At 56.8% G+C, this 21244-nt stretch overlaps 1 protein-coding gene across 1 annotated transcript in view; it reads right to left on the bottom strand.

The window, feature by feature from the left end:
* Positions 1-21174, bottom strand: part of LRRC75A (leucine rich repeat containing 75A) — a 47223-nt gene extending 26049 nt beyond the window's left edge. Inside the window, exon 1 of the mRNA XM_086686102.1 lies at positions 20733-21174. Within this exon, the coding sequence (XP_086542228.1) occupies positions 20733-20984 (252 nt within the window). The 5' untranslated portion in view covers positions 20985-21174. The remainder of the gene's footprint in view (positions 1-20732) is intronic.
* Positions 21175-21244: the final 70 nt, after the last annotated feature.

The following is a 21244-nucleotide window of genomic DNA, read 5'->3' as shown; positions in this document are numbered from 1 at the left end:
ATTAATTAATTAATTAATTAAAAAAATATATAGGAAATATAGATTTGGTCTTTGTCCCCATTTCTGACACAGAGCTCCTAAAACCCTTGGAATTTCCTACATGATGAGAGTGACAGAAGTGTCTCGTGTCGTGTTAATGAGGTGACTTTCGGACAGCCCCCCAGGATCACCTAATGAAGGGGGCTGGTTGCCCCGAGAGCAGTCCAGCAGTCGGTGATTAGTGGGTTGGAACTTTCGGTCCCACCTCCCTGCCCTCTGGAGAGGGTTAGGGGCTGGAGGTTGGGTTAGTCGCCAGTGGCCAATGATTTCATCAGTCATGACTGTGTAATGAATCGTCCACAAAATCCTCAGATGGGGTTTGGAGAGATGGGTTCGGGACGCGAGGACACAGGGGAGAGTGAGATCATCTGCGGGGAAGCTCTGACTCCTTCCCCCACACCTTGCCCTCTCTTCCATGTGGCGGTTCCTGAGTTACATCCTTTAATAACTAGCAAGTAAACTGCTTTCCCGAGTCCTATGAGCTGCTCTGGCAAGTTCACTGAACCCCAGGAGAGGATTGTGGTGATGAGGGAGCATAGGGCAAGCTAGGGCAGAGTACAGGCTAACGGCAACCACCCCCCCCCCCCCACAACCCGTGCAGGTGGCATCTATGGGATATTCCTCAGACACTCCTGGCTGCCCAAGAACAAAGGGGTTCAAGTGCTTGCCATGGCGATGTGGGAAACTAAGACACATGAAAACTTAAATTCCCTTACTGCCTTCAGCCCACTGACGAGTCCTTGAAACAGGCAGCGACCTCCTCTAGGAGCTCAGCTGCCTTGATGATGAGCCTTCACTAGGGCCAAAACGGAATCTTGGCTTAACATTTTCCTGACCCCCCAGGAACCTGCAAGCCTACTTTAACATACAAAAATTCCTTTGGAAACCTCCTCTCTCTCAACTGCCCCAAGATATATGCTGGCAATCGTACTCCAAGCTTATGGCCCCCCAATATACACCCGAAGGGTCTCACGACTTGAGGCTTTATTAAACGGTAATAAATGGTGTTTTCCTAACAGCAGCTGGCCACTCAAGGTCCTGGAAACCTTGCTCCCAAAGTTCCTTCGAGACTTACTCCGTCCCTGACCCCTCCCAACCGGAGGGTATATAACGAGTTATCCGTCACGACCCCATGCAGCTCTTCCTGCCCACGGGGCCTGTCCCCGTGCTTTAATAAAATCACCTTTTTTTTTTAAATTGTTTTTTTAACGTTTTATTTATTTTTGAGACAGGAAGAGACAGAGCATGACAGGGAAGGGTCAGAGGGAGACACAGAATCTGAAACAGGCTCCAGGCTCTGAGCTGTCAGCACAGAGCCCGACGCGGGGCCCGAACTCACGGACTGCGAGATCATGACCTGAGCCGAAGTCGGCCGCCTAACCGACTGAGCCACCTAGGCGCCCCAATAAAATCACCTTTTTGCACCAAAGACGTCTTCAAGAATTCTTTCTTGGCTGTCGGCTCCAGATCCCGCCCCCCACCATCACCCCAAAACTTCATCAGTGGGAACCTCCAGCCTGTAGCCCATGGGTCACAGCACGAGTGACAACCTGGACTTTGACTTGGCCTCTGAAGTGGGGGTCGGGCGCAGTCTTGTAGGGCTGAGCGCCCTTCACCCTTGGGCTCTGATGCTCCCTCCAGGTAAACGGGGCCAGAATGGAGTTGAGTTCCAGGGCACCCAGCTGGTGTCTGAGAATTGCGTGTCAGTGGAAAACTGCGCCCACACGTTGCAATCGGGAACCAGAGTCATGACCTTGTCCCATGGCTGCTTCCTGGGTAAGAACGGAGTCCACCTCGTCCGGCTCTGGCTTGCTGAAGAAGCCAGCTCGGGGCCAGGCCTGGGACACCGAGCCAAGGCGACTCTGACCTTGGGAAGGGACATCCTCACCCACCCCCACAGCCTGGGCCCTTGACGGCCTCCTCCGTGAACATCCACCGTGGTGTCCGCATCCCAGGACTTTCCCAGCCCCGGTGGCCATACTGCACTTCCGGTCTGGAGGTGGTGGCCTCCTGGGCCTTGCGTTGCTTTCTCCGAATGCAGAAGCAGCACAGGGGAGGAGGGCTCGGAGGGGAGGGGGTAAGCAGCACTCTTCCTATCCCCAAATCACCCGCCTGCCGCTTGCTGGAGGGGAAAGAGGCAGCTGCCTGACTTCCTGATTAATGGAGTTCTCACACTGAGGCCTCAGATTCCTGAGGGGAAGCTGGGAGCCAGCGCTGCTGCAGGAAGACGGGAGGTTCCTCCCAGACTGTCCACCTGTCTCTGTTTTCAGTGTTTTTCATCTTTTTTTGGCATGTCTTCTTAGGGATTTTAGGGGAAGGCTGGGGGAAGCCGCACAGGAGGCCGCCAGGCACACGCTATTTTAAACCCGCAGCCACCCCCTTCCCTTTCAGATTGAGGTTTGAAACTCATCCCCAGAAGGAAGGCCCCACGGGAAATGAGTGCGGTCTCTCCCCTCCAGGCATGACTCCACCGTTTCTGCGACAACAGAGCAGGGGAAGGAGGAAGGCGGCAGGCCGCAGGCTCTGCGTAGAAACCAGCCAAGGCAGACAGCTTCAATCTGGAGGCCGCCAGAGCCTGAATGTGCAAAGCTACTTAATGAGGTTGTAATCAAACACAGTCCACCAGAGGGGGATTAATTAGAGTCCGGAGGGCGGGCAGGAAGCAGCCCGGGCTTCGCTCTCCCCTCCCGGCCCTGGAACATCAGAGGCAGCTCTTCCTGAGGGGGTGGGCACCGACTGGGGAATACTGGCTGACTCAACTTCTGTCCCCTCCCCTGTGACATTCAGGCTGGCCTTCCTGGGGATTCCCAGGAGGAGGGGGGGAGGGGAGAGAACTGGCAGGTGCCAGGAGGGAAAAGCAGCCCCGGGGAGAGGAGCCAGAGAGGGGGGTCTGGTGAGGACTCCAGGCAGCTGCTCACCAGAGGAGGCCGGCAAGTCTCCGAGGAAGCAGGAAGGAGTCTTAAAAGCCCCCCAGGGAATGGAGGGGGCCGCTGGGGGGTGGATGTCTTTGCAGATGTGGTTAAGTAACGGATCATCCTGGATCATCCAGGTGGGCTCTAAATCCAATGACAGGTGTCCTTATAAGGAGGTGACACCAAGGCAGAGGCAGTCGGGGCACGCGGCCCTGCCAACAACTTAATTTGGACGTCTGGCCTCCAGAACCGAAAGAGAATACACTTCCGCCGTTCTAAGCCCCCGGGCTGCTGATCCCTTGTTACGGCAGCTCTGGGAAATTAATACCCCCAACCAAAACAGAGGTGGCATTTTCCCCGGGGGGTGTGCCAAGGAGGGCACGTGGACTGGGACCCCTCCTCTCCTCCAGCCGTGGGCGACCAAGGGCCACTGCCATCAGAAATCTACTTTGTCTAGGGGCGCGGCTCAGTCGGCTAAGCGTCCGACTTGGGCTCAGGTCACGATCTCACGGTTCGTGAGTTCGAGCCCTGCGTCGGGCTCTGGGCTGACAGCTCAGAGCCTGGAGCCTGCTTCCGATTCTGTGTCTCCCTCTCTCTCTGCCCCTCCCCTGCTCATGCTCCGTCTGTCTCTGTCTCAAAAATAAATAAACATCAAAAAAAAAAAAAAAAGAAACCTACGTTTGTTTCTACCAGCCTGGGTCCTCTCTGGGTGCCTGTATCCGCCCCCCCCCCCGCACCCTTCCCTTTGCTATCTGCCCCCCAAGGAGGTGGGACTGGCTGGTGAGAAATGCTTCCCAGAAGACCGCCTGCACTGAGATGATTCCCAGCTCACTATGAGAAAGAACGTTTCAAAACAAGAGGCGAAGGAGATTCTGACGGCCCCCGCACCATGGGGAACCCTATGCCCACTCTGCTGGGTGGGATAAGACAGACCCACAAGGACTAAGACTACGATTCCACCCATATGAGGTCCCTAGAGGAGTCAAGTGCATGGACACACAAAGTAGAAGAAGGGTGGCTGTCAGGAGCTGGGAGGAGGGGGATGGGGCCGTGTTGTTAAGTGGGAACTGAATTTCAGTTGGGAAAGATGAAAACGTTCTGGAGACGGATGAAGGGGATAGTTGCACGATGAAGTGAATATACTTAATGCCACTGAACTGTACATCTAAATGTGGTTAAAACTGTGAATTTTTCAAAAAGATTTTATTTATTTATTTAAATTCATCTTTATTTATTTTGAGAGAGAGAGAGAGCAGGGGAGGGGCAGAGAGAGGGAGACAGAGCCCCAGGCAGGCTCCTTGCAGTCAGCACAGAGCCCGAGGCAGGGCTGGAACTCATGAACCGTGACATCAGGACCTGAGCCCGAATCAAGAGTCGGATGCTTAACCGAATGAGCCACCCAGGAGCCCCTAGAAGATTTTATTTTTACGTAATCTCTCTACCCAGTGTGGAGCTCGAACCCACAACCCCAAGATGAAGAATCACATGCTCCCCTGACTGAGCCAGCCAGACGCCCCTAAAATGGTGAATTTTATGTTATGTCTACTTTACCGCAATTAAAAAAAAAATCAGGTGATGAGCTCACAGTCATTGGAAGTATGCAAGCAGCAGAAAGATAATCACTCAATGCTGCTGCAGTGGGTTTCTGTACTATGAGGGAAGGTAACTGCTAAGGAATCTTCCTTCTGATTCCCTGTGATTCTTGTCGTTGGCGTTGACCCCTCCTGGAGGGAAGATCTGGGAGCCAAGGAGCCGATGGTGTTGAGAGTGTGTGCCCCACAGGAGGAGTTCTAGATAGCTGCCCTGAGGACAGGAAGAATGCGGGGCGGGGCAGGGGGGGAGGGGGAGGACCTCTGAAAGGCTGGAGCACTAAGTAGAAATCTGTGAAGCGATCCTTTGACCCTACCGAGGTAGGAAGTGCGAAACAATAGGATCCAAGAGAGAGGAGGAGGTGGGGCTTGGGGGTGGGGAGGGGGAGGAGGAGGGTGCTGGAGAGAGAGGGAACAATGGGGCTCAGACCACCACCGCCTAGGCCTAGGTGCAGGTGCGAGGTTCAAGCAACCAGACCCCAGGCTCCTGCGCCCTGAACAGTAAAACCGTTTCCGTGGCAACAAAGTGTCCTTCACCCAGAAAGGGTTGAATGAAGCCCTGAGATACTGAAGCAAATCAAGCTCAGATAAATTTAGGAATACACGCATCTGGCGTTTCACACATCTGTAATATTTAAGAGAATTAGGTATATTAGAGTACCTAACAGATTAGCCTTGCAATTCCAATTTAAAACGGGTAATTGAGTAATTGCCTTCAGGCTTATGATTTCCAGCGGAATGCTGAGAGGATTAGGCGGAGTTTGCCACAGTTTTGAAATGCTGAAGAGAACTCATGGGGTGCCTAGCAGGCTCAGTTGGTGGACTCTTTATCTTGGGGTCCAAGTGTATTGAGTTCAAGCCCCACTTTGGGCCTAGAGCCTACAAACAAAACAAAACAAAACAGAACAGAACAACAACCACCTCAAACCAAAAAACAACTAAAACCTAAAAAAAAACCCCACCTTCTTTGGGGCGCCTGGCTGGCTCAGGTCGGTAGAGTGTGCAACTCTTGATCTCAAGGTCGTGAGTTTGAGCCCCACGGTGGGCATGAAGCCCACTCAAAATGTTTAGGAGAAGTTGATAGTCGCCCTATTTATAAGCTTCATCTGTTAAATTTTAAGAACTGTTTAGGAACTTGGGAAAGTCCTGCTTCTTATAGGAAGGCTACTTATCAACTTAAGAAAGCTGGGTATGTTAAGTCAGTAAAATCACTCAGATATCTAAAGAAGTTTGGTTACTGAAGTTATAAGCCCCACACCCTTAAAAGCAATGGTTAAATTTACTAGACTCATCGGCAGAATAATGGTATTTGTATGTTAACCATAAAATCTTAGTGAAATGGTAGGCTTTAAAATTTCCACTTCAGGGGTGCCTGGGTGGCTCAGTTGGTTAAGCATCCACCTCTTGGTGGCCCATGATCGATCTATCTATCTATCTATCTATCTATAAGTTTATTTACTTTGAGAGAGAGAGAGAAAGAGAGAACATGGGTGTGTGGGAGGGGCAGAGAGAGAGAGGGAGGGAGAGAATCCCCAGCAGACTCCGCACTGTCAGCACAGAGCTCGCCTCGGGGCTCAAACCCATGAACCGTGAGATCATGACCTGAGCCCAAACCAGATGCTTAACCGATGGAGCCACCCAGGCACCCCTCCACTTCAATATATTAAATAGCAATTGAGAAAAGCCAAGCACCCACAAGTAGTCTGTGTTTGTACGTATACATGTGTATATATGTGTGTATATGTATATGCATGTGGGATGTGTGTATGTATGTGTGTATATGTATATGTGGGGTGTGTGTGTGTGTGTGTGTGTGTGTGTGTGTGTGTGTGCATGCCCCTGGCCCAACTTGCCGGCCTGGCCGAGGGGCGTGGGGCAAGGAGTGAGGTTCTCTGGTCCCATCTCAGGGTGCTGTGTCCCCCGGTGGGGGGGGTGGGGCTGGCCACTCTCCTGCTTTTCTTAGGCCACCTGGCCCCCCGCAGGGTTTTGAAGCCAGCATCCGGGCAGGCCGGCCCTCCTTAATTGTGACAAGTGCTTGGGCTGCTGCAACTGCCCTCCCCACCAGGGTGCAGGGGCCGGTCAGCAGCTTCCCCAGGCGCAGGGCTTTATGGCTGCTGCGTGTGATTTGTGTGTTATCTTCGAAGTCTTTCAAAAGGACACTCTTTGCATGAAACAGTCCCCTGGAAACAGATGCCTGGCTGTTGCCAAGTGTCACTGAATTAAAGTCCAAGGAACGGCAATGGCAACAAATAAATAGCACAAAGATACTTTCTCTTTAGAAAGATATAAAGTCAGTGGAAAGGGTGTAGCGGGCCTGAGGTGGGTCTGGTCTGCTCCCCTGTGGTCACATCTCCACCTAGACTCTGCTCGGGGTGGGACAGGGGACCACCGGGTCCCTGTCCAGGATTGGGCCCCAAGTAACGGTGTGGCTCCGAGTAAATCATCCCCTGCACGTGGCAGCAACGTCACCTACAAATGCAGATGGCACTGGCTCATTCCTCCTAAAAAGCGAGCAGAAAGTAAGAGAGAGCGGCCCATCAGAGGCTTGGAACACAAGGAATTCAACAAACAGCCATTTCTTTTCTCCTGTCGGACGCTTTGGCTACTGTGCTTCAGGACTTCGGGAAGGGTGCTGGCATTTGCACTGCTTCCCAAACTTGGTTGCCGAGCCCCTCCCCCACTCCCAGTGCGTCTTGTGGGGCTGGGACTCTGCAGAAAGTCTGGGGCCAGAGGGTCCCTGAGGTCCCCTGGCTTCTACATTCCACGGATTCTCGGCAATTTGTCATCAGTCCCAGCGCCCTCCTGATCCCTCTGCTTGGGAAATAGTCTGCAGGAGTTGTTTATGCTTTCCGGGGGATGCATTTGTCCTCGCTGGGGTAAGTTTTGTTTGTTTCAGATGAAAGCTTTGGTCCATGGTCAAGGGAACTGTAGGTAATGGCAAAGAGGTGGAGGAGTGACTTACAGGCTCCTTCTGGCTCCTAACAACCTGCTTTCCAAGTAGGACAGAAACAGCCCATTTCTCGGAGTGAGAAGCTGAGGTGTGGACGGTTGTCTCACACAGTGAGCGAGCAGCGGGGACAGGAGGGCCCCAGAGTCCCCAGAAGTTTCTAACTCCTTCTCTCCAGCCCCCAGTTCATAGAGGACAAGGGTACTAGTCAGGGTTCTCCAGAGAAACAGAACCAATAGTGTATGTGTTTGCATATGAGAGAGAGAGAGAGAGAAGGAACTGCCTCATGAGATCTGGCAAGTCTGAAGTCTGTAGGGTAGACTGGGACGCTGAGGACCCAGGAAAGAGTGGATTTTGCAGTCTTGAGTTTGAAGGCGATCTGGAGGCAGAATTCCAGCCTTTTCTCTCAAGGTCTTCAACTGATTGGACAAGGCCCACCCACTTTCTGGAGGGCATCTGCTTTACTCAAAGTCTACTGATTTATTTATGTTTATTTCTGAGAAGGAGAGAGAGAGCACACGAGGAGCAGAGAGAGAGGGAGACACAGAATCCGAAACAGACTCCAGGCTCTGAGCTGTCAGCCCAGTGCCCGACGTGGGGCTCGAACTCATGAGCCATGAGATCATGACCTGAACTGAAGTTGGATGCTTAACCCACTGAGCCACCCAGGCGCCCCTGGAGTCCACTAATTTAAACGTTAGTCTCATCTAACCGTCCATTTGCGGTGACATGCAGACTTGGGTTTGACCAAAAGTGGGTACTGTGGCCCAGCCAAGATGACACATAAAAGTAACTGTCCCAACAAACAGAGGGTCTTTACCACTTTAAAATCTCCAGGTCGGAGGCAAGGCCTAGGCAAAGCTTCCGGGGATCTGGGTGAGCAGGGATGAGTCACACTGGAGCAGGGATCCAGCCTGACCCAGCTCACTCCCACCTCCAAGCAGGAAGTGGCAAGGAGGGAGGAAGAGGAGGAGATTCCCAGCGTCCGTGGCCTTGGCCCTGTCAGCACCTCCAGAATCAGCCAATTCCCCCAAGACCTTTCAATTTAGAATCTTTGAGGTCGACGGCGGATCGCTAAGGAGCTGTGCACCATTCTCTGGGCAGCGGGGAAGGCAGGAGGGGGCCCAGCAAGGGAGCCACAGATGTGCTCTCCGAGGGCTCCCGGGCCAGGTGGAATCTTCCCCATCCTAAGGCCCTGCTCCTCAGGGCCTCGTTGTCCCCACAGACGGCAGGAACAGGGCCACCAGCAGCAGCAGCAAGAGGGAATCAGTGAGACTTAGAGACCGCAAAGAAAGGGGGAGGGCTTTGTCTGATTTGTCCACCACTTTGAGGGACCAGGAGGGAGGGGTGCAGGTGGAGGTGGGGGCGGGTGAGGTGAGAGGGCCAGCGAAGCCTCAGAGCTTTCCACCAGGGTCCTGGGCCTCTCCTTCCAGCCCAGCCTCCCTGCATTCTGCCTGCAAGATTTCCCCTGGTGGCCCTCCTTCCTCAAGATCATGGCTGGGTGGGACGTCAGAGTGCCATGCTAGAACACCTGCTCTCAAGTTCCCAGCTGGCTGCCCTCACTCCTTTGGGCTTCCTGACCAACCTCTGGCTAGTTTTTTTTTTTTTTTTTTTTAATGTTTATTTTTGAGAGAGAGAGAGAGAGAGAGAGAGAAACAGTGTGAGCAGGGGAGGGGCAGAGAGAGAGGGAGACACAGAATTCTCAGCAGGCTCCAGGCTCTGAGCCATCAGCACAGAGCCCGACGCGGGGCTTGAACTCACAAATCATGAGATCATGACCTGAGTTGAAGTTGGAGGCTTAACCGACTGAGCCACCCAGGCGCCCCGGGCTAGTTTTCTAAAACAGTTTCTCTACTTCCATCCCCAAACCCCTCTCCTTTTTGGGCATGGCCGTCTCCACCTCGCCTATGTTCCCTATACGCCCAGGTGCCCACTTCTGGGTCTTCTCTTTGAGAGGTGTCCTACCAAAAGCGTTTCCATCCTTCTCGTCCCATGTGATGGATTCTCTACCAGCAGGTGAATTCTGGAGGGACAGGAGTTCTCGGAACGGGTAACTTGGAACCTTTTGTGTCTGAGTTTCCATATCTAAGAGCCATAGCCCTCCACACTCCTGACGGTCTCCGGGCCAGCGGTGGTCTGGAAACCCCAAGGGGCAAGCATCCTGCTCACGAGTGTTTTCACCCCCAAACTCCACAATTCCAGAGGAAGTGGGAGATACAGGTCTGCGGTTGAGAACAACACAAAATTTGGGAGACTGGCACCGCAGAGGAGAAATCAGATCGAATGAACTGATTTCATCTGGAGTTGTGGGGGGGTACTTGCAGGGGGTGGGAAGTATCCAGACCTTATTTCCCCTCGCGCTAGCAGAGGCGGGAATGGAAAAACAGTCTGGGAAGCTGGAGGGGAATTCCTGGATCCTTGGAAAGAGGAGGGGCCGGAGCCCGTGGGAAGGGCAGCGAGGAAGGGACACCGTGATGTCCCTGCTTGACCCTCGATGCTCCCGCTCAGGATGTTTCTGATTCTGTCTGACACCCTTTGAGAGGCAGGAATGTTGAGCCAGAACCTTACAGAAGATGCCCAACTGCTCTACCGCCCCGATTTAGGAAGAAGAGGGTGAGCATCTGGCTCAGAGGCAGAAATCATGTGCTGGCTGACATTTTACCATTCCCTGCCTTAGGTGATCTGGGAAGGCTGTTCCGAGGAGACGAGTGGGAAAGGGGCGAGGATCCTGACTGGCCTCAGCTGAACTGTGTGCACTTTCGCCGAGGCGGCCAAGTGCAGCCGTGCAGGGCATGGATGTCTGGGTGGGGCTGAACTCACCAGGACCTGACTGTGGCTGTGCTAACCGAAAAGGCCCTGCAGGGGCACGGAGCTGCCCTGCATCTCACGGAGAGAAACCAAGGGGACGAGGCATCCCTGGCTCACCTGGATTCACTGAATGGCCTCCACACCTCCAAAGCCCTGGGGTTTCCTCAGGCTGACCGGGAGCAGAGGTGTGGCCCTAACGTGGGGGGCGGTGAGCTCATGACCACCTTCTTTGTCTTCAGGTCGTGGTCTGTTCCCTGCTTCCTCCCCCATGAGCTCACCATAGCCTGGGCCGCCACGGTCTCCACATCCTTATTTATTTTTTAATGTTTATTTATTTTTGAGAGAAAGAGAGGGAGTATGTGGGGGGGAGGGGCACAGAGAGAGGGAGACAGAAGATCCAAAGCGGATTCTGTGCTGTCAGTCCCTCCGATCTCACTGTAAAAAACAAACGAACAAAAAAACTGCCACGGGGGCACCCTGGGTGGCTCAGTCGGTTAAGCATCCAACTTCCGCTCAGGTTACGATCTCGCTGTTTGAGGGTTTGAGCCCTGCGTCGGGCTCTGTGCTGGCAGCTCGGAGCCTGGAGCCCGCTTAGAGAATGTGCTCGGAGGAACGGCACTCCCCACCCTTCCCCTCCCTGGAGGTCTGGCTTCCCCACCCCTTTGCTCCTGCCAGTTCATACAAGGGTGCGGGGACGGCCAGGGTTCCTGCCCCACGAAGAGGCCCAGAGCCCTTCCCTCGTTCTGCCCTTGAGGATGGGACCCAGAGCCATGAGTCCCGACCCAAGGAAGCTCAGGGGTTATTCCCTGGGACACACACAGGCCCCCGCTGTTTCTCCAGGGATCACGGGGTGTGAGAGGGCCTTGGGAGGCAGGGACCTGGGCCCAGTCTTGTGGGATCCTGTGTAGGCCACGACTCCCCTCTGGGCCTGCACTCCCACAGAGCATCTCAGCTCTGACTGCAGCAGGCTTCCTCACTGAAAGGAACCACAGGAGCCCCTTCTCTCCATCCAATTCCTCCAGGGAGCAGGGAAGGAGCAGAGCCAAGCCCCCTTGGAGCTCTAAGGACATTCAAACCCCAGCCCTCCCTGTTCTCTGGTGGCTGGGACCCAGGACCACAGCCAGGAGTGAGCCGATGAGACCACGGTAGGCAAGATGGTCAAGTGGCCGATCAAAAGGCCAGAGGACTGGCCCAGCAGCTGGTGCCAGGCGGGCCTAGAGCCCCCCCTCCCATGCTCCTTCCTCTCTGTAGCCCTTGCTTTCTCTTGTTCACTCACCTACCTAGGGAGAAAGTGACAGCCCCACGGGAAGGACACCAGGAGCCCTAAGAGATCACAAGCCAATCTCGGCAAATACGTCAGAGTCACACTGAGTTTACTGTATGATGCTGGAGGTGGAATCTTCAACACCTGGGCCCTGGCAGGTGCAAAGAGGACAGAGGACACCCTCCTTGTCCCCCCCAGGATGGCCGGCTTGAGCAGCGTCTGAGGATGGGGAGGGGAGCAGAGTCAGGCACTGTTAGTGGGTGGTGTCATTGTCAGGACAGGCTGGGCTGGGCTGGGCTGGGTGAGGCGGCCCCGCGTGGGCGGCAGAGGGATGAGAGCCCTGGTCCTGTCTCTGAGTTATGGGTGCAGAGCTATGGGCTGGGCAGTCTGACCATTTGCCAGGAGTGAAAATCAGAAAGACGCGTTGTGTTCCGGGCTGGGATTCCTCTGGGGCCAAGGAAGCCTGAACGGCCTCCCAGCTGACCACAGAGCATTCTCTCCTGAGCAGCACCCACATCTCCTGTACCCGCCCACCCCCCCTCCAACCCTCAGGGTGCTCTGCACGCTGGGGGTGGGTCTGCTGGGTGTGTTGGGACCAGCCGGGTTGACATCTGGCGGGGGGGACGGGGTGGACTCTCCCGGTCTCTGTCTGCCCCCGGCACCGTGGGAGGGAATCCTGCCCCACTCCCGGCTCTCCATGTGGGGCCTGAGCCCAAAGCATCCGGAGGCGGTGGCTGCATGGACAGAACTAAGGGCAGCAGGGGCTGTGGAGGAGGGGTGGGGAGGGTGGGTGGTCACAGACTGCTGCTTCACCGGTACGAGTCCCCGGCTCCCTGCAGGTGGTTGCCGTGCTTGAGTGGGGAGGGCTTCCAGTCTCCCCCAGGGGTCGCACCCCTGCCTGGTGGCCCTCAGTGGGAGAGGGGTGTCCTGCAAGCCTCCTTGGGCAGCCGGTGGCTCTGCGGGGAGAGCAGCTGTGTGTGTGTGCGGACGGGGCGGGGGTTCCTGGAGGGGAAAAAGAGAGTCGGAGCTCCCAGTGAGGCACTGGGATGCTCTTGGGGAGCCTAGGCTAAGGGCCTGGAGGGAGGTATGCACCGGAGAGGGCCAGACCCAAGCACCAGGGCTGCTGGGAGGGGTCCCTCGGGGCAGGGGAGGAGGAGAGGGAGGTTGGCTTCCTGCAGCCTCCAGGCTCAGCGCCTGTGTCCACCCAGAAGCCCTGTGGGGGAAAAGGAGTTTGCAAAGCAGCTAGCCTGTGCCACGTGCCCTGCACCTGCGAATGCCACCCCCACCCCCACCCCCCGCCATCCCCTACGGCCACTTCCTTGGCTCTCTGCCCAGCCCAACCTCTCCGCGTCTGTGGCCAGAGTCAATGGCAGAGCGGGAATGTGACCCGCTACGGCTGGCCCTACACTCACTCGCCGCCCGTCTACAGAACCAGGGGCTCCTCTGATTCTGCTAAAAACAAGCACCGGGGCGGGCCCTGCTTTGCCCACTCCTTCCCGGGGCCACCCACCCCACCCCCGCTCTGCCCAGGCTGGGAGACTGGGTCTCTGTGGGCAGGAGAGAGGCACCAAGGAGCGGAATCTTGAACACTGAGCTAGGCCTGCCCTGCGGGAGGGAGAGGAGAGAGGCGGATGTGAGAGGGGCGCGGGCGACCTCCTGGGAGCAGAGGGGGAAGAGAGGGAGCCTGAGGGAGTTCCACAGGCTGCAGGTCCCCGCAGGGCCTGGCTAAGCCTGGAGACAGGCCTCATTGTCCTTCGTGACACCCTGGGTGAAGGGCTCACAGGACAACGCAGGCCTCTCTGAACACGGGTCTTTGCTCGCGAATCGCAGCCTACAGGACGCTACAGGACGGTGTGCAAGTCCGCTGCCCCGGCTTCTGCCCTTGACACTGTGTGACTACCACCCTCCTCCGTCAGAGGAAGGGTAGGTCGGCAAGGGCTGCTGCATGCGTGACAGGCTGGTCTCTGCAGTGGCCAGTGTGCGGGCTGTGCAGGGGTCAACCCCAGAGCCCCAGGGGGCTGTTTCCCTCCAGAAGCCCCTCCCCGTGTCCCCGGCTCTTCCACTGGCTGGGGACCAGGGAGTGACCTCAGGGCATGGATGTGAATCCAGCTCAGGGCCTGGAAGACATAACTGGGCACAGATGGGAATGAACGGGTCTTTGTGAAACCACTGGAGCCTGGGGGAACCTGAGCGATGGCAGAGAGCCTCAGTGGTCATTTCAACCATACACTGCCCCTTCATTTTGTAGATGGGGAAACCGAGGCCAGAGAAGGGAAGGAGCTGGGCACCCGGTACGGTCTGAGCTGGGTTCCCGGTTGCCAGCGAAGGGAGCCACCTCCGCGGAGCCCTTTTCTCTGGGCCAATGCTCAGCGCCTGCCTCTTGGGTCCTCACAAACCCTCCAGGCGGCAGGGAAACAATTACGAGTAATGCTTTTCCTTTTTGCCTGCCTCCTGCCTCCCCAGCGCCTAGAAGAGTGCCTCGAAGAACAGGCACTCGACTGTGAAATAGAGGAATTCATTCCTGCTGTCTTATTTTTGCTCATCTGCCTTTTCATATTTTACTACAATGATTATACAGTGCTTTCATAATATTAAACCCCCCCCGCCATTCTTTTTTTTTTTTTTTTTTTTTTCACTGTAAGCAATATCCTGCCAACCTCCCAAGACTATTTAAGGAGCAAAAGAAACGAGGGAGAACGCTTTGTGGACTGGAAAGCAATGTGCAGACAGGAGGGGTGTCTCCAATGACCACTCTCCGGCCCAAGGCACCGGCCCACCAAGCAGGCGACTGAAATGAGCTGGACCCCTTTCTCCATGGAGGCTGGGGTGTGCCGCAGAGGGAAGTTGACCAAAAGCAGGCCGACTAATAAGAGGCAAAGCGTTTGCTTCTCCCCCGCCCCCCATCACCAACCCTCCCGAGGAAAGGAAGGGACACAGAGAGAAACGTGTAAATGCAGAGAGAAGCAGAAAACTAGTTGTGGGCATGCAGGGCTGAGCAGGGGTGGGGGGCAGCCTGGAGGAGGCCACCTCTCTACCAGGCAACACATTCAGACACCCCCCCCCCCACTCCCAGCCGGACTCCTGCATCTACGCTGGTGAAGATGAAGTTAGAAACATCAAAATGCCACATGCCTTTGAGCAGCAGCCGTCAGCAGAACTCCATATGGCTGTGGCAGCCAGGAGTTTGAGCTAATAAAAGTTAAAAAAAAAAAAAAAAAAAAAAGCTGGGAAATGCTCCCGGAGAGCCACGTGGGCCCTACTCAGGGCTGGTGGGTGGGGTGGGGAGAAGAGGCACTGTGGCGAGCCCACACTACCCCCACCCCCCCGAGTGTTCCAAGGTCACCGTCCTCATCAGAACAGGCTGCTCGTGCAGGACGCGGCTGTGTGTGTGTGTGTGTGTGTGTGTGTGTGTGCTGTGTGTGTGTGTGTGTGTGTGTGTGTGTGTGTGTGTGATTTTGCTTGAGGGTCACCCACGGCTCTGCTCTTGGAGGGGAAGGGCGGGAGAAATGGCAGGCGGAGATCCCCTCCTTAAAGTGGGGATGTCGACCCCACCCCTTGAGCATCCCAGTGGGGAAGCCAGAGAAAAGACCCTGGTCACCTGGGTGACCCTTGTGCCAGGTGGCTCTCACCTGCAGGGGGCGTGCAGGGTGCACAGGAGCTGCTGGCACCCAGAGAATGGGGAGCGGGGACAATACCAACTCTGCAGGTTACTGGAAGGATAACCTGGCTCCGTGCTTGGGGTGGAAACACTCCAGAAGTCTGAGCCAGACCACGCTGGTTGCTGAGAAAGAGGAGCAGTGGTCTCGGGGAAGTATGCCCGAGAAGTTTAAAATCCATTCGACAAGGATCTCTTGAAAACCCACTGTGCCCAGTACATGATCTATGGCCTCTGCTCGAGAGAAGCACACACGGAAATGAAATGACATTGGGGGAAGGGGCAGGGGGTGTCCCAGGTCACCAAGGAGGGGTGTCCATACGTGGACCCCAGGGTATTTCAGGAGCTCTGAAGACAAACAGCAAAGCAGATCCTGGTCATCTCTGAGGAGGTGGGCATGTGTTCCAGAAAGAAGGCCCCCAGCCCACCAGATGTGAAGTCGGGACAGCCGGCCCAGGCCCGAGCCCCGCGGTCATGGCTGCCCATACAGATGCTACCGTGTCCCTGGCCTTGCAAACCAGCAAAGCAGGCCCCGGCATTGGATTCCTTCCGCACCTTTATTACTGGAAATGCCTGTGCCCAGCCCAGTCAGAGAGCGGTGGATTTTAAAAAAGGAAGGTTTCTCTTTGTGGGTGAAACGAACATGATTCAGCACAAGCAGCCGATCGGGAATGTGGAGGCCAGGCTCTCCCTTCAGGCTCGGCCCCCACCCCCCACCCCCCTCGCGGCCACCTCGGCAGAGGCTCCAGACTGCACCTGCAGGATGGGATCCCCAAGGTGCCCACGGAGGCCGGGCAGCGGGCCACTCCTCTCTCCAAGAACACCACCACCTGGCAGGCCTCCAGGAACAGCCAAGCCCCGCGGACACTGTTCCCAGGCATCCAATGACACAGAGAGCAAACGTGTCAGATCTCACGGTCACACTAATGCTTCTCATAAATAAGCCCCCAGATGCACAGCTGTGGCTGGGGATTCACGAGCCTTCTGAGGACACACCGTGACAGTGGTGACATGTGGACGCACATCTTCACAGTGCACAGACTTACTGAAGAATGTCATAGGCCTGTGGGTGTTCAGTATCATGCCAGGGACAACGGGGGCGGGGTGGGGGAGATGGTGGGGTCTCCACGCTCGGGAAGCATATGACTTAGTCTGACAAACAAAATCTATGTCAGGTGAGAAACTGCGTACGGATGATTAAACGCTACCCACTGTGGTAGGACCGAAAAGGCAAGTGAATCTCAGAGCCAAGGGCAGACACGGAGGGCGGCCTTGGAAAGGCAAGAAGCGTTCATTGGACACAAGGAAATGCATTTCAAGTCAGGGAAGAATAAGATCAAGGCCAAGGGTGGGAGACCTCCGTGTTCGGTGTCCTCCAACCTGCTCACCTAAAGAGATTTTCTCAGGTGGGGTGTCAGAAGAAAAAGGTGACCTTCAAGGCTATTTTCTTCATCTTTCTGTCTCCAGCCAGGAAGCACCTGCCTAGTATCCAGGACCCCAGGGAGCCTCTAAATGCTTGCCTACTATTCAGTCCCCCTAGGAAGCAAGTTACCCTTGGCCCCGGGCAGGGGGAGGGGAGTTGTTCTTTTTTTTTTTTTTTTTTTTTGCATTAGCTGACATGGCTCATGCTCCCAGGTACAGAGGGAAGTCAGCCCTGCCACTCTGGCCACAGCGGACTGAATCCAGCGCCCATGGCGAAGCCACACCACTGAATGGGGCTGGACAGGCTAACCCTGGGACAGCTCTGCCCAGTAGGGCTGCGCCATACTGAGTGGCAATGGACTGATCCGGTCGGATTCTCTTTATGAGAGAGCGGGGAGGCTGGTGAACAGGAGGACGTGGGCCACTGCAGCCTGGCATCTCCTAGGGAAACTGACCCCTTATTCTAGTGCTCCATGAAGCCGGCCGACGAGCCAGTCTGCATCTGTGGGACTCGGAGAGGCTGCATTTGCCCTCTCTCTATGCCTAAAAGTACTTCTTCCCCAGGGCTCCTTAAAGATGGCAAGCCTGAGCCCAAGACTTAAGGAGAGGCACGTGGGGAAAGAATGGAGACATCCTGCAGGAATGGAATCCAGCGGTGGGGAGAGGAATGGCCTCCTCCATCTATAGGTGGCTTCTTCTTTTGTCCCCGTGAGTCCCGCATCCCCCACTGCTTCTGAACTTGCAGGGAGCTTTTTTGGTCCAGGCTGAGCCCTGGCCAGGTAGACAAGACCCAAAAGCTCTTTGGGCCTGGCCTGAGAAAGGATACCAAGACGCTGCCCGTAGCCTGGCCAGACCCAAAGTTGGGCAGATTCTCTCGTGTCTTATCACTGCCCGTGAGAACGTGCAGAGCTGACTCAATTCCACATACTTTGTAGCGTTTGCTCTGCTCAGGACCCCAGATAACTCTTTGGGAAATGAGGAAATACAGCTCAGAGAGCTGTTATCTGCTGGGTCCAAGGTCAAAGCAGATTAAGGACTGGAAGGCAAGCTGCCAGAGCTGAACCTTGGCCCCAGGCTCCCCTCACGATTACACTGCTCCTCAAGAAACAGGTCCACTCAGGCACCCTGCCTGAGCCCCAGGGGCCACGGCTCACGATCATGACCATTAAGCAAAGCCTCCTGACACCTCTCCAACAGGTGCCAAGCACGGACTAGCGGGAAAGTCTCCAATCAGGGAAACTACCCTGCAAATCTTAGCGGCGAACGAGGGGCATTCAGAAGAAATGACACCAACGGCCACCACAAACTGCCACGCGAGGTCCTGAGGAATGGAAACAGCATTCCTGAGCCTGTAGCAAGTCACATGGTGGTGGTGGTGGTGGTGGTGGTGGTGGTGGTGGGGTGGGGGGGTGGGGGGCGGTTACCAGACTGGAGCAAATCTTGAACTTGGGGTCTGTGAACCCTCGGGAATTCTCACAAGATTGCACATCTGGTGCATTAGTCTGGGAAGAGCGTCCGGAGCTCTTCCGGGGCTCGAGATGCTCAAGGACGCCAGGCTAAGCCCCCTCCGACCCTAGCGCTCAGGGCATTCCCAAACCCGGCAGCCAAACACGTTTCCAAGCACAGGAGAATGCGCCACGCAAAATAAGTAACCCAGCGCTGTTACTGCCCTGGCTACTGTTGCTTCCTACCTTTCCTATTCATCTACCCCTGCCCTAGGGGTCTGGGTCCACACACCTGCAAGATGCGGCACCCTGAGCACGGCACTCACCTGTCTGGGCCCGCTGTGTCCCTAGAGAGGCTCACCTGGTCTGCCCCCTGGTGGGGCCCTGGGTGTTTCCTTATCTCTCAGTGACTGCTCATTCCCTTTCTGCACATCACTACCTCCAGACGAGAGGAGCAAACTGGGAAGGAAAACACAATTCGGGAGAAAGAGCCATGTAGGTGCACAGCACAGATCCAGCTCAAAATTCCTCTAACCAGCCTCAGGATCCTAGAACACCACCTCTCTGACATCTGGCCACCTGGCGCGCTCCCCTCTCGCACTGCCCAGGGCCCGTGGCCAATTCTTGGAGGAGCCCTGATCTGTACGCGTTCCAGGCGACGGGGCAGCGCTCCGGGCCCCTAGGGCAAGCCCATCGCTGGCTCGGGAGAGACCTGCAGACCTCAGCCACAAGCCAGAGGTCAAGGGAGCCTGGCCCACGTAAGCTGGGAGGCAAGTTATTCTGGTGCTGTCACAGAAAAGAGGCAAGTCTGATTGACCCCGTCCTGGCCCCCATCAGCCCTGTCAATCCCGCCACGAAGAAGGGTGTCAGGCCACACACAAGACCAATGTGTCTCGGGAAATGCTCCCTGTCTCAAGAACCCTGTGACTCTCCAAAACCAGGGAGAAGTTCAGCTTCAGGAGGTGGAATCACAGTCCGTTTCAGGGGGACTGGAGGAGCCCAAGATGTCTGCCAACTCCTGCCGGGCCCTGCCCGAACGGCCCTCGAGAATGCTGGCTTTACTTGGTTCTTTTACCTTCTAAGCAGGGGCTTGTCTCGACCCCCGCCTGTCAGCCCTCTCCCCTCTTCTTTCTGGACCCCCTGAAGCACCCACCCCAATGCTGGGGGAATAGCCTGTGGTCAGCAGAACCTTCTTACTGTCTGGTGTGCGAATGGGCTACAAAGGTCTGGAAAATCCATTATTCTGTTTGGAAGCGAACGAGCTTCCACAGAGGCCATACGCTGGTTTCCAATTTTCGGAGGACAGAAACACACACTGCCGAAGTTACGCTGCGCGTAATGTCATCTTTCCCTAATGATTCAATCCAGAGAGGAAACCTAGAGATCCGGCGCTATCTCAGGCATCATTCTGGATGCTGTTTGGAAAAGTTAAGGCAAGAGCAGAAGCTCCGAGTCTCCCCAAGTCCCCAAGCCTCTGCTTCCTTCTCCCTGTGCAGCGCACATCTTGGGAACATACTCCAGGATAAACCAGATATAAAAGGTGTGTGTGGCGGGGTGGGGGTGGGGGGTATAAAATCCACAAGGGACGTGCGTCTCATTCGATTTTGAAAGCTCCTAGAAGGAAGGCACTCCTACACCCTCTTTCATTAGTGATGGAAAAACTTCAGAAAGGCCACCTGAGGTCTCCTGCTCCCTGATCCGCACTGGACTCCACCACCGATGGAGAATACCTCGGGGCCTGGACTCTGTCACCCACCCCCACCCCCCAAAGCTGGTCCAAGCCAACTTGGTGATGGGGGACGTATACACTCCTGCCTCTGTCTCACTCACTCAACAAAATCCATGGAACAGGGGGGCCCCCCTCCCTCACAAGAAAGCGGGTGGAAAACAAGCCAGAGAGGTGGATGACAGCGGCCGCCCAGGACAGCCCCAAAGCAAAGGGGCCTGCCCAGATCTGCAAAGTCAGTCCCCAACCAATGGGGCAGGGACAGGAACAGGCTGAAGGCAGAGTACTGGCCGCCTCCCGAAGTTCCTGCACCAGGTTACTCACACGGGAAACCAAGCCAGCCCCCCTCTCCTTTCTCTCTACTGTTCAGCAGGGACTCCTGGCTGAGCACCTGTCAAAGTAAGCCAGGGGAGATCAACGCTGTCTCCCACCTCACCCGTAATCCAGGATGCCTCCCGGTGGCCAAATGACCTGGGGGCCGGCGCCTCACCAGTCCCAGGGCTGCGCCCTTGGACTCCCCCAGGGGAAAACTGACAACTGCGCATTCCTTGAGGACCCCTGGTGACGGCCAGCGGGTAGAGAGGAAGGAAAGCGCCTTGGCGCAGACCAGGCATCCGTCCCCGCACCCGCTCCCACCGACCATCCTTGGGACCAGCCTCCCTCTCTGCCCGTGGAGGAGAGAAGCGGGGACGTTATTCCAACAGGTCCCCCTCGGCCGGGCCTCACCGGGCCAGCCTTCCCCCGCCCCGCCCCGCCCCGCGAGGCCTCAAATTCAGCGGGAGCGCCGAGGCACCTGCTGCCAGACCCGCTCCATCCCCGCGAGAGGGGGGCCCTGGGCGGTGCCCTCGGCGCTCCGGGCCTGCTCGGCAAGGGGCGGGGCGCTCCCGGGGCCGGCGCGCCCCCCGCGCCCCCTGCCCGCGCTCACCTGGCGCAGGTGCTGCAGCAGCGTCCCCGCCTCCTCCCGCCGGCCCTGGCGCACCATCCGCAGCAGCTCCTGGACCATGCCGACGCGCCGGTGATAGGGGGGCAGCCCCGCGCCGGCGCCCGCGCGCCCCGCCTTGTCCCCGGCGCGCAGCAGCAGCGACGCCCAGAAGTCGGGCCGCTCGCGGCGGGGGACGGGCGCCGCGCCGGGGCTGGCTCTCTCCGCCAGGCTGCCCTTGGTCTGCCGGGTGCCCATGCCGCCGCCGCCCGCCGGCACTGCCCGCGCCCGGCCGCGACGCCGCGTCCCCGGCCCGCCGCCCGCCCCTCGGCCGCCCGGGCGCGCCCGCCTCCCGCGCGGCAACTTTGGGGGAACTGTTGCGCGCGGGCGGCGCGGGGGCGGGGGCGAGCGGCTGCCCGCGCTCCCCTCGCTCCTCCCTCCGCGCTCCCCGGGCGCGCTCCCCGGGCGCTCGCCGCCCGCCCGCCCGCCCTCCCGCCGGCCCCGCCCCGGCCGGCCCC

Source organism: Puma concolor, chromosome E1 (genome assembly GCF_028749965.1).
Source record: "Puma concolor isolate L17-30 chromosome E1, mPumCon1.1.hap2, whole genome shotgun sequence".
NCBI classification, from domain to species: Eukaryota; Metazoa; Chordata; class Mammalia; order Carnivora; family Felidae; genus Puma; species Puma concolor.
This window is presented reverse-complemented; position numbering and strand designations above follow the sequence as displayed.